The sequence below is a fragment of the Rhyacophila brunnea genome, unplaced genomic scaffold, assembly GCF_057557595.1.
Source record: "Rhyacophila brunnea isolate RB1 unplaced genomic scaffold, BYU_Rbru_1.0 scaffold_10, whole genome shotgun sequence".
In the NCBI taxonomy this organism is placed as follows: Eukaryota; Metazoa; Arthropoda; class Insecta; order Trichoptera; family Rhyacophilidae; genus Rhyacophila; species Rhyacophila brunnea.
The window spans coordinates 13,047,552-13,060,694 of NW_028232752.1; the positions used below are offsets into that span (position 1 = coordinate 13,047,552).

At 34.5% G+C, this 13,143-nt stretch overlaps 1 protein-coding gene across 1 annotated transcript; it reads right to left on the reverse strand.

Moving 5' to 3' along the window:
* Positions 1-8,190: 8,190 nt before the first annotated feature.
* noc (zinc finger protein no ocelli) lies at positions 8,191-11,227 on the reverse strand. The gene is made up of 2 exons (XM_085948555.1): positions 10,906-11,227; positions 8,191-10,168 (listed from the first exon to the last, which is right to left on the reverse strand). Exons 1-2 carry the CDS (start codon positions 10,990-10,992, stop codon positions 8,972-8,974), a joined length of 1,284 nt encoding a protein of 427 aa, XP_085804681.1. The 5' UTR covers positions 10,993-11,227; the 3' UTR covers positions 8,191-8,971.
* Between the last annotated feature and the right edge of the window lie 1,916 nt (positions 11,228-13,143).

Consider the following 13,143-nt stretch of genomic DNA (forward strand, 5'->3'; position numbering starts at 1 on the left):
AGATACTCTAGAGTTGCCCTGCGTTCATCGTGTTGCTTCAGTTATTGTTGATTCAGTCGCTTTCTTGGTGGTTTCTTGCTCCATCTGGAAAGCGAACGCTGTCTCAAACTTCTCTCTTCGGCGCCACCATGATCAAAGAATTGGAGAATACGTCTCTTGGAGTTGGTCGAAAGAGTCCAGAGTTATTGAGGCTTGAGCCGAAGTACGAGTGTATGAAATCACTTCACTCGCTTCAAATGGCTTAATCTGCCAGTAGTCGTTTTTACAGTTAATAATAATTTGTTTATACTTTATTTATACCTACCATTCAGACTACTAGAGTGATGCTGTAACTAACTAATAAAAGGGTATCCATAAGACGTAAACGTCAATATTTTGTACCTTCTCAATAATGAAAAATATATATAATATGTGTAGGTAACACCAATTTACAATATACTTACCTAATACCTAAGTACATTGGAATATTATATTTTTTTGTATAAAAAAAAACATGTTGGTATCATGTAGCAGACTAGACATGACGTTTTACCTAATATTTTCATTGTAGGTAAAACCAAAAGTAATTCTTTCTCACTTATCACATTTTAAAAGTAATTTTAAAAATCTAAAAACATCTCTTCTATCCGGATAATGTCAAATGATTAAAAATGGATATAACACGTATTTTTTATAATATGTAGTCTTGCTACTGGATAGGATAAAACTACATACCATTTAACAAATGTATTGTATCACACACCTAAAAAATGTACCTACATACACATACTGACAATCGTTGAAACATGCTACAAAAAAATGCAAATGTGTAATCAGTGGTGTACCAAAAATGGAAGAATGAGAGTGTTAGTCGAATTTTTCGATGTGTAAACGTTATTTTTTATATAATGATTAAAAGTTGACGTCATCCTAAAATCCTTTAAAATAATTAAAAATCCAGTTAATATACTTACATGACTTCAAAGTAACACCGTGTGGGTTGTAATTTATTTTATATTGAAATAATTACTACGTATTACAGTACGATTTACTTATCTACTCTTACATAAATGATTGGACTGGTGGGTACATGCGTATTCTTTGTAATATTGTTATGATGTCCTCTTCACAATGGCCCAAGTCAGGCAAATGCTGGCGCTTTTTGATGTATGTTGAAATACCGACACTGTGTCGATAGACGGCAAATATTTTCTAGAACACCACGTGACGCAAGGCACAATTATTTGCCTGACTTAGGCTATTGTGAAAGCCAGCATTATAGTAATACATTTCTAGATAAATCAACAAAAAACAATGTACCTACTTGCATACCGCAGGATACCAATTTTTGTACATAAGGCTGATATGTATTATTCACAGAACAGATAATAAATAGAATACCGATAGCCTATATTCAATACGCCGCTACTCAATACAGGCTTTTGAATGTGTGAGTGTCCTACGAAAATGAAGCACGCATTATGCACGTGCAATAGTGGGTGTAATACACCAACATTAAATGAGCGTAAATGCATAAACCGAGAGCAGTTTTCAGTAATCGACGTAAAACGTAGTCTTGACACGTGTGTAAGTTTAACACGGATTCTTCCTTGCTCGAGTCAGTTACCTGCTATCGCCTTACCCGTTATGTATGTCAGTTCCCATTATTTCTGAGTTCCCTGGTATTATTATAAAGATTCTCGCCCAGTTTTAATTCGTTATACTCGTAAGTGCGTTGTTTGTACCGGTATACAAAGAATTTTACAAGATAATACACGATAATAGACAATGTTATTATATTATCTGAAAACCTCAGAGCAATAATTCTACGGCAAACTGAATAAACGTCTCGTAGTCGATTAAGATTAGGATTAACTTAGATAAATCAATCTCGTAAATTTCCTGACAATTAAAAATATATTATTATTTTTGAAATAAGGCTGTCACTGTCTCTAAATTATCATCAATATCATGCCCACTTCTGTAACATTCACTTTCTGTAACATTTTAATTATTGAACATACATAATTTTGAAAACACTTCTGATAAAATATATTATAACCAATAGAAAAATCGGTACTGTTTGGTCATCAGGAATATAGCGGCAAACACATTTTGAAAATAGCCGATAAACTAGATTATTTGTTAGGTTAACCTAACCAAACTTAACCTAACCTAACCCAAACTAACAAATAATCCAGTATATCGGGTATTTTCAAAATGTGTTTTCCGCTGTATTCCTCATAACCGAACAGTACCGAAAAATCTTTTTGAATCAAATAAGAATCGAGCCTGCATCTCTCGGATATCGCGCCCACGCATATTGACCACAATGCTAAAGGTCGTCATACTTAAATACGACATATTTTAACTAATGGCTTTTAAACTCACTGAAGCGCTTTCTAAATGCTTTCTAGACGCTTTCTAGTGGGCGCTCAGAAGTGTTTTCAAAATGATGTATGTTACGAGGGTGGGTCAATAAGTCCTTAGAAAAGCCGACAGGTGGCGCGACTAGTACTGTAAGCGGTTTGTTTTCATGCAGCGGCACTACCGATTCAGTATGCTGCGAAGTTTCAATCAGATTGGTCGGGTCGTTGTTTTTTATTTTCGTACATTTAAAAAAAAAATTTGCTTGTTTACAAAAATGGAGAAAATTGAGTTTAGAGCTGTTATTAAACATTTTAATATAAAAGGGTTAACAGCAAAGGAAATAAAAAATGAGTTGGATTTAGTTCACGGCATATCTGCTCCTTCACTTGCAACTATTTATAACTGGTTAAATGAATTTAAACGTGGTCGTACATCAACAAAGGATGAACCACGCTCAGGACGTCCTGTAGAGGTGACTACACCAGAAATGATCAATAAAATCCACGATATGGTGTTAAGTGACCGAAGATTAAAGTTGAGTGAGATAATTGAGGTTACAGGGATCTCAAAAGGTAGCGTCATTTCTATTTTACATGACAAATTGGGCATGAAAAAAGTTTCTGCAAGATGGGTGCCGCGTTTGCTCACAGTCGACAATAAACGCAATAGGGTGGTGGCCTCTAAAGCCCTGTTGTCGCTCATGCAACGCAATCCGGATGAATTTTTTCGTCGCTTTGTGACTGTAGATGAAACATGGATACACCACTATACTCCCGAGACGAAAGAACAGTCAAAGCAGTGGATTGCGAAAGGCGAACCATGTCCAAAGAAGGCGAAAACCGTAAAATCAGCTGGTAAGGTTATGGCTACTGTATTTTGGGATGCACGTGGAATTATTTTCGTTGACTATTTGGAAAAAGGAAAAACAATAACAGGGGATTATTATGCATCTTTATTGGACCAGCTAAAAAACGAAATTGAAGAAAAACGGCCTCATTTAAACAGGAAAAAAATCCTCTTTCATCAGGACAATGCCCGTGTTCACACATGTTTACGATCAATGGCTAAAATTGAAGAATTGAAGTTCGAATTGGTCGACCACCCACCGTATTCGCCAGATTTAGCCCCCAGTGACTTTTTCCTTTTCCCAAACTTTTTTTTTTTTTTCAAATGAAGAAGTCATCGATCGGACAAATGCTTATTTTGAGGACCTTCCGAAAACTTATTTTTCTGACGGTTTAAAAAAAATTGAGAAACGTCTAACCAAGTGTATTGAGCTCCAAGGAGATTATGTTGAGAAATAAAAAAAAAATACAAAAATAAAAACTGTTTTAATGCTTTTTTCTAAGGAATTATTGACCCACCCTCGTATTATATCATTTTATCGAATATTTCTGGGGATGCAGTGCACCTACAGCATTTATGTGCTGCACGCCAGTGCTGCTTACCTATATAACTAAATATCGTGTTACGCCACTGCCGCTTCCAAACTAATCGTATGTGCGAGTAACGCGTTGTGCTCACGTCAATCGCGAAAAAGGCCGTCGCGCCAATGAGCTTTCCAGGCTGTCTGTCTGTCTGTCCGTCGCTTTTGCGCCATTTCGCGCGCCCAATTACGCCCCGACAGCTGAAATTTACATGACAAGTCCGGGCCTAATCAAAACAACATTTGAAAGCCGGTGTCAAAAACGATGACGTGCCAAGGCCTCGCTCGCCCGACGCTTTTTGCTCGCTCACTTTACCGCCCCGCGTTGTTTTATTATAGCAAGAGCTTTTGACGAAAGTTCGCGGAGATTTTCATTGTTTTCTTTGATTGCTGTTATACTTGAAATAAAATTGTTATATTATATATTATATCAATGTAAGTGTACCGCTTAGCATATTTCACTTGGCACAGTTGAAACACGTGTCGTGTTATAATTAAATTAAAATATCATCTTTGCTCGTGATAAAATCACAACACAAACTTTACGGGAGATGTAAAAAAGCTCTCTATAACGCATTGATATAATACCTATTATGTATGTATGCCAATGGGGTACCTACATGAAAATTGTACGTATGTATAACTTCCCCATAACAGTTCATCGTGGGCTACCGTACCGGAATGAGATGGCCGTCTAGAATTATATTCAAAAAATTACACGTAGATAGCTAACGTTCCAATTTTCATAGATTTAATAAGAACATTATTTTGATAGTGATTGGTGACCAAAAACCTGATAATGACAAATACTTATTTGATATATGTGACTAACTTGATACTTACGATCACATACTTGCAAACATAATCATTCAAAAGTTATTATAAATATTATTTTATATATGTGATTTCTGGATAAGATGCATCAAATTCCGTATTTTTAAATACATAAGTATTACATTATTAAGGTGAACTGCAGTGCTATTGTGAATTTAATAGAGACATCTATCGACACAATACTAAAGACGAAATTTTATATATTTTACGGATTATTTTTATATTACATGTGATTAAAATTTTAAATAGTGAAAACGTATCTAGATGTATAAAAGATTGCAATTAGAAAAAAAACTGGTCTAAAATGTATTTTCGATATTATTATTATCAGTCACTGAAATTTAATCGCGTGGAATTGTAAATAAGTACTTAGTTAAATCTCGTCAATTAGAATTTAAATTAAATTTAACTAACACTCAGTGTATAGTATTAATCTATTTGATAATAAAATCAATCAATCAATATTCTGGATTTTTGAGTAGTTATATTATCGAATACAAATATTCTGGTGGTTATTCTACTAGCTATAACGTAAAACAACAGAGTATTTTACTCTAAAAATATAGCTAAGTAAGTATAAGTATTTATGTATATTTTCGTCAAGGCAAAATTTTATAGGTATATTCACCAATTAAAAAATTATCAGATTCCAGGCCGTAGGTGTTATTTTGATATCAAGGAACTATGCATGCAGGGGTTGGGCACCTGTATAATAGTGTATGTATACTCACCTAAACATCTCTTCCCACATAATTTGTATACAAACATAATATATACATTCTCTTATTATATAGAAGGAACTATACATACAGGGTTTGGGCACCTGTATAGTGTATACCTACTCACATAAACATCTCCTCTGACATAATCTGTATAATATGGGTACATTCTTTTATTATATAGGTAGAATGTGGTTGGAAATAATATTCAAATACTAGCCTAAAACTATAAATATTTGACCCATGTGTGTGAAATAACTATGTCCCCCAGTGTTTAAAAAATGAGTGACCAAAATCAAATAAGTACATAATTTACTTTTTAGGTTTTCTTTTCCAATTTGAACGTAACAAAAGCTTAATTGTTACTACTACCTTTTTTATGATGTTGACAACTTGTGTGGGTACACTCTTTTACTTTCTAAAATTTTGAATAAAAATAATATAATTATAACGTAACACGATGTGTGTATGTATTTTTATAAGTTTTCTCGACTTTCTGGAACTTAAATATAGGTGTGCTAATCGCCGAGCCTCTGACATAATCTGTATTATATATATAATAAGTCCCCCCCCCCCCAGTGTTTAAAAATTGAGGTACACCCAAAATCAAATACTTCACATTTTAGGTTTTCTTTTCCAATTTTAACGTTAACAAAAGCTTCATTTTTACATCTACCGTTTTTATGATGTTGACAACTTGTGTGTGTACACTCTTTTACTTTATAAACTTTTGAATAAAAATAATAATTATAACGTAACACGATAGTTACGTGTGTATGTATTTTTATAAGTTTTCTCGACTTTTCTGGAATTTAAATATATGTTAATCGCCGAGCATCGTTTCGTGAATTAGGCAGCGATTAAATTTTCGCTATTTCAGTCAACTAGGACAGACTTTACGATCCGTTGGCAATAAAACGTTATTCTTTCAAAAAAATCCCCATCTGATCTTGGATTATGATATTTTATTACTGCCGAAGATTTCCCCAGAGCGAAATTTATCGCTCAACCGGCGGCAAAAACAAACATTCATAAATTTCCAGAAGCAAACCGTAACAACACTAAGTTGTCGGCTTTTTGAGTTGCCAGTGTAAATAATTAAAGTGAGCTGAGATTAAAGGTTTTAATTTCTATCCTCTCTTCTTTGATGGCTTGTTTAGTTTAAATGTTCTGCGACCCTTCAGAATTAATGCTATCGTAAAATATGCAAGAGACATCAGAAACGGTTATACGTTAATTAGTGCAAAAGAGATCACTCCTTTCCTTTCGTAAATAATTATTATAATACGAGTATAATGTAATATTTGATCATGTCGCATTGGCAATTGATCGGGATCATGAAATTAGAATTCTTTCATTCCCAGAATTAGACAATCTACATAATTAATATTATCTAACAATTTAGAAGCATGCTGATTTAGTTTATATGATGTTTTACAATATTATTGTACAGATCCAGTGTAATCCAATGAAAGTGGAGAATTGAATATATTTTTATTTATAAACAAACCCTTTTAATTTTTAATATAATACACTTCTTCAGTTTATAAAACATGTATTTTTTGTAACAGTTGCAATCCGGGGATTTCAGATGAGCAGGATTTCAAATTAAATTGTTGTTGATTTCACTGCGAATCATCGTGTAATCAATTTCTCCAACGGCTTTTCATATATTTCCAACGTTTTAGTTACTTTAAATTCGATACAAAAATAATAATGCAATGACACTAATATATTTTGGTATCAAACTTTGGGGGCGGGTTCAGCGCTATCTGATATAAATATGAAACATCCATCAATTGATTTCTAATACACAAATTTAATGTAAATAGGTAGGTAGGTATAACTTCCATTTTGCAAAAAAAAAAAATGTATGTAGTATCAGTGCTTTGGCATATTTCAAGCATTTAGGTACTCCTTTGATAACTCTTTAGTGTATTTATTTATAATATAACATGTTATAAATTTTATGTTAGTTTTTGAAAATACGTTTTGATTATTTGATTGATGACTAGGTAAGTACCTAACTAAGTATAGATTTTGACTTAAGTGTCTTGTAGCATTAAAAACATAATACCTTCAGCCAATATTTTCGCTGGGAAGTGAGACTTGTTTGAATAATGCCTGTTTTATTTATTTGACAGTTTCAATATGAAATTGACATTATATATGACTATAGGTTATCCAATATATAATTAATTAATAAAATCCCAATTACTAGAAAATATTAGATATTATTGCTCTGAAAATTTCGTCAGCTGAATGCAGAACTCACATTTGAAATATTTTGCAGAAGAGTTTTTTGAAACAGCCTACTTCAGTTATTTATTATTTATATGGACATGTGTATACACCATTTTTTTCATCAATACCTAATCCTACTAAAATTTAATGCATCCATTTAGGTAATAAATAATTTCAGTAAGTTGTTTCAAAAAACTCTCTCCTCAAAAATTTCAAATGTAAGTTAGAATAGTTCTTCATTCAGCTGACGATTTGGGTAACTATTTTTATGAAGAAGTAGGAAATATCTAAGTAATGAGTGTTGAAATTAGAATGATTATAATATACCTACCATTAGAGTTTAGTATCCACTTACTGTGTAATTTGCACTTTGTAAGAATATTTGAAATTGATCTAAATATTAGTTAGTGTGTACCTATAAAAGTTTTGTCTACTGTAAAATAATAATTTCAATATCAAAATGATGATGGCAAGAAAGTAGGTGTGTACCTATCTACTATAGATATTATGTATGTTTCATTGAAATGAAATCTTAAATTTCGTGGCATGACATGCGATTTATTTCTTTTAGTCGGGATCAACGAATGATGAAATTAAAATTCACTGTTTTATTATTTATAATATGGTATTTTATTTTACAATAAAAACTAGATTTTTAACATAATAATATTAGGTAAAAATTCAAGCAATAATTGAGCAAGAACTGTTTCTAATTACAATGATAGAATATTTCAATTGATAAATCTGATTTGAATTCTTAGAAAAGAAAAGTTATTTTTATGATTGCACATCAATTCAAATTGACAACACTCAGGTCAGTATATTGTCATGTCATGTAAACTAAAATTTCCAAACAAACATGGTGTACAACAGTAAAGTTTATAGAAAAGAAAATGTAAAAATTAAACAGATTAAAAAAAACAGAAGCACATGAAAAATGTCTCAGATAATTTGACATTTTTATAAAATAAAATTTATAGATTTACTATAAATTCACTGGGATAATGAAGATTTTTTTTGGTTTATGTCTGGTTTAATTTCACTGAGATGCAGGTATTTATTTTTCATAAGTTATAAATGCTATCCGTACATCACTGAAAACTCACAACTGCGGAAACAAAATCATTTTCAATCAAAATTAAAAATGTCGGATCGCATTTTTCACGAAAGTCACAGTTCATTCTTATAAATAAATTAAACTTTCTTAATGTCTCTTATTATAATATTGTTTTCTATATCACAGTAGCAAATTGGACAAATCACACGACACCGCCGGTCAAGTACTGATCCTGCGGATCACCAAAAACACTTTAGAATTTAGATCACGGTCATAATCGCAGATCAGACAGAGCGATCCAAAATTAACATTTCAGTATCCAAATGACACTGCACAAGCGGTTTACTGGTGAGCTGCACCGAGGCGTTGTCCATAAAGGGCGTACGGGGAGTAGTACGGGCTGAGCGCTGGGCTGAATCCGTAAGGTGATCCAAGAGGCATCCCCGGTTTGGCGTATGGGTGGAATCTGGCAGCCGAAAGAGGACTTAGAGGCGCACCAGGATATCTACCCAAAACGGGGAAACCGGGGCTTAAAGGATTGCCTCCGGGAGATGCGCCCTCGGCGGTGTGACTCCTTAGATGCTGGAGCAGTTCCTCGGATGTTCCAAACCTTTTTCCACAATAAGATTCACCAGCGATCCAATTACAAATGTATGGACGTCCTAGTTGCGCGTATGACATAGCCGACGGAGGTAAACCGCCGCCCGGAGAAAGAGCCATGGCCATTGCTAAGCTGTATTTGTGGTGGTCGCACTGTGTGCATCCGGCGGGACACGAACCTAAGCCTCCTCCCATCAACATCTGCTGGCTATGCAACGACACTTGGCATCCCGTACAATAAGGATCCTTGCATACGGGAACTAATGCTTCTCCTCCGGCGGGAGTTTTTACTCTAGCATATCCAAGATACGGTCCAGGTGCACCGGGATAACCTCCCAATGCTCCGTGTTGGTGAGAAAAAGGAGAGCCGCCGGCAAATGGTGGTCGAAATGCAGGATTGTGTTGTTCTAATCCAGGTGGGCAACACAAGGATGAAAGACTCATTCCAGGTTTATACGTTCCCAGAGGCATATCTTTAGGATGTCCTTGTAACACTTCTAATCCGGACCTTATAATTGGGCTGGCACCGCGTCCCGATGAACCCGCCGGCGATGAAGTCTTTCTATCCGAAGCTGAAGGAGAGGACTTTCCGCCTTCAGGGGCAGGAGTCGTTGTGTTTGGCGTTGATGACTTTCGATTTGGCGTATTTTTGCCAGACTTCCTTTCGTCCGAGCTATCGGAGCTGGCCTTCGATGATGGCCTAACATCTTCAGTCTTTTTTGTGAGCACGTTCGTCTCGTAAGGCTTGAAAGCGAGATGCCTGATTTCAGGAGTGGTTCTCTGTTTCTCAATTTTAGCAGGCGGAGTTCTTATTGTCTCGACATGGCTGGATTTCTTTTTGTCAGAAGGCGGGACCAAAGGTTTTGCGTTTGGTGAATCCGCTCCGATCTGGCTGCATGTCTGGGCCAGCAATGCGAGTGGGCTTTTTTTCGCGTCCAACTGGGGACAAAAGAAAGATTTTCATTAAAATATTGCACTATTAAAAAAAAATATGGAGATATTAATTTAACCATCTCAAACATCAATGATGAATGAAATAAATTAAAAATAGATTTGCTGAGAAGAACGAAGAATACTCTTTAACTAATGCCGTAATTAATATTATTTACTGTTAATTCTTGGTAAGAAGTCATAATAATAATAAATCCAAAGTAGATACATAATTTGCGACTGGTTTCGTTTGCTTTGACAATTTATTTCAAATGATTTTGATGAAAAATAACATCAGTGGAGAAGTAGGTATGTACGTAAAGTCGTGATAAAAAAGTTGTTCAAACTACAAAAAGAATTTATACAACGGAAAACGGTTACGAAAAATATAGGTATAGAAAACTATATTTTAAAATACGACAAGGTATCAGTAATATTAATATCGATGCGAAAATTTATAGTAAATAATCATAAAACTACCTAAGTGAAAAAAAGATAAAGTTTACTAGAAGACAACAAAAGAAGAATTTGTTATATTATAATCATATTGATACATTGTAATTGTATATTTTTTTTTATAAGTAAGGCAAAAGGAGTAAAAATCGAAAGATTGAAACGTAAATAAAAAATGTTTTTTTTTTTAAATAAATACTTTTTTTCCTCCATATTATTTTTTGAGAATTTAAAATAGTTAAGTAATATAAAACCAAAAAAATTAAAGTACATAAATTTCAAAATCCCCTTACCGTTGTTGGCAGAGGCGAAAGATAGTCAGGCTGAAGATATTGGTTTCCGCCGGAGGACAACATTCCACCACCTTCAAGAACCACCATTTGTTACAAAACAAACTTTTTTCAAAACTTCACTCAAGTCTTGACACAACAAAACGACTGAAAAAATAATTCAGAAGAAAAAAAAACTGTTAAAACAACACAAAAATATTAAACCGACTGTGCGAACACCTTGTAGCCGTCGGCAACACAACAAAAACTTTTACAAATTTTATTCACGATAAAAGGAACGACTGCACGATACACGTTCACTCTCAACGGCGCTTTGAAAAGTTCTGATTATGACCGAATACCCCCTCCTCGCAAAGACCTGCGCGCCATCTGTGTTCCCCCTTCTACATCAAAGAAAAATGAAAGAGGTATACATTTTTATTACAAACTAACATTAGTGCGAGAGAGTAGGAGATATTTTTATAAAGCGTTTTTTTGTTTTTATTATCGTAGAGCGGTTTGAATCTTTGATGTTGGTTAGAAGGAGACGGTATTATTTTGTGTGTGTCTTTGGTTGTTTGGTGAGGAATAAATTGAAATGGGTAGATGGTAGTGTTGCCACCCATGACGGGTATGGTGACAGAACCTTTGAGCCTTGCCGCCTTTCGAACAGCCAAGATTGCAGCTCGAAGCTTCGACGCCACGCTATTTGAACTTGCGGCTGGCGCGAAGTTTGTTCCAAATTAAAGTTTTTTTTTCGAAATTCGAATAAGGACAAATAGAGAACGGTAAATGTCAATATTATTTGATTATTCTATGAGAAGGAAACTGTACTTACCTATTCAATCACCATTAGAGCCAAACACGTAGGACAAATACATATTATCTACATACCTAGGCACCTGAATTGTTATCATTTTCATAATAATTGAGATCATTTTTTTCATGAGAATCTAAGTTCGAAATTCAAAAAATTATAATTAACAAAGAACAAACAGTCCTACCAACTTATTTAAAGAACGATCAAAAATGGAACTACGGCGTACAGACTATCATATGGAAGCCATTTTGAAAACGTCATTCGAATGTCAGATTATGTCCAGTTGCGAGTCTTATTGGCTAGTTTTCGACAGTGTTCTACAATGTCGACTACAATGTTCAATGTTTACTGAACTAATGTACAGTAAAAACGAAACAATGATGCGGTTCGTCGATTCTATATGTGCGCAGGGACTTCCCTAGATAAAATGCCGCCCCTTAGTATTTTTATCATCCTTTCATGAGTCCAATATCTAAGATTCTAAGAAATGTGTTGTATGGATACATTACTAACAAAATATCAGACTGTAAATATTCGCAAATCTGCACGTGTCGTTTCTAGTCACCATGGACGTCGAAGGGCAACGGAAGTAAACCAGATATCGCGAACCCGACAAAACCAGTGAGCTGAATTAATGGAAAGGTGTTTTCGTTAATACTAAGTTTAGGTAGCTATTTCTATATATTCCAAATGATTCTCCTCGATTTGCCGCCCTTCGAGTAACTACCGCCCCCAAGCGACGCTCAATCTGCCTACCCCCACGGGACGTCACTAATGTACGTATGCATACGAATACGCGGTCATCGGCTGCCAGGCATTTACGCATTATTGTTTCGTTTTTACTGTACCTAGTCTGAACTAATGAGGAGTGTCTGCGTTAGATTTAAATTAAGAACACATTGCATTTTATGTAAAATTTCATTTTTGTAGACATTATTCAGTCGAATCAGTCCCGCGTATAAAATATAAATATTACATCTTATAAGTAACAAAACAATGAAAATATTAACAATCCATTGTAAGTCTTTATTTACATGAAATTTACCAAATGTAATAATAATGAAAGGCAATAATTCATTCAAATATAGGCACACTTTTAGGGTGGTCCCAAAAGCTCGCTATTGCCCAAAAGCACTGTCCGAAACACAAAGAAAGCTCATGCGAAATCGATCAGCCAGTTTCTGTCCACGGTCAAAAGTGCATTTCCCGCATGACTTGAGGGCCAAACACGGCGGAGAAATTTCTAGAATGCAAAAAGCGAGACACAATGGTCACAAAACACGGCTTTTTGGGCCATTGAAGCGCCATTCAACAAACTTTCAATCCATACCTGCCTACTTTAGTTACCTAGATATGCTGCCTTTGTCGGGTGTATTTGTTTAGTATAAAAAAAGCATTGACTGGCAAAATATGAGACATTTTATTTTAATAAGATATTATGC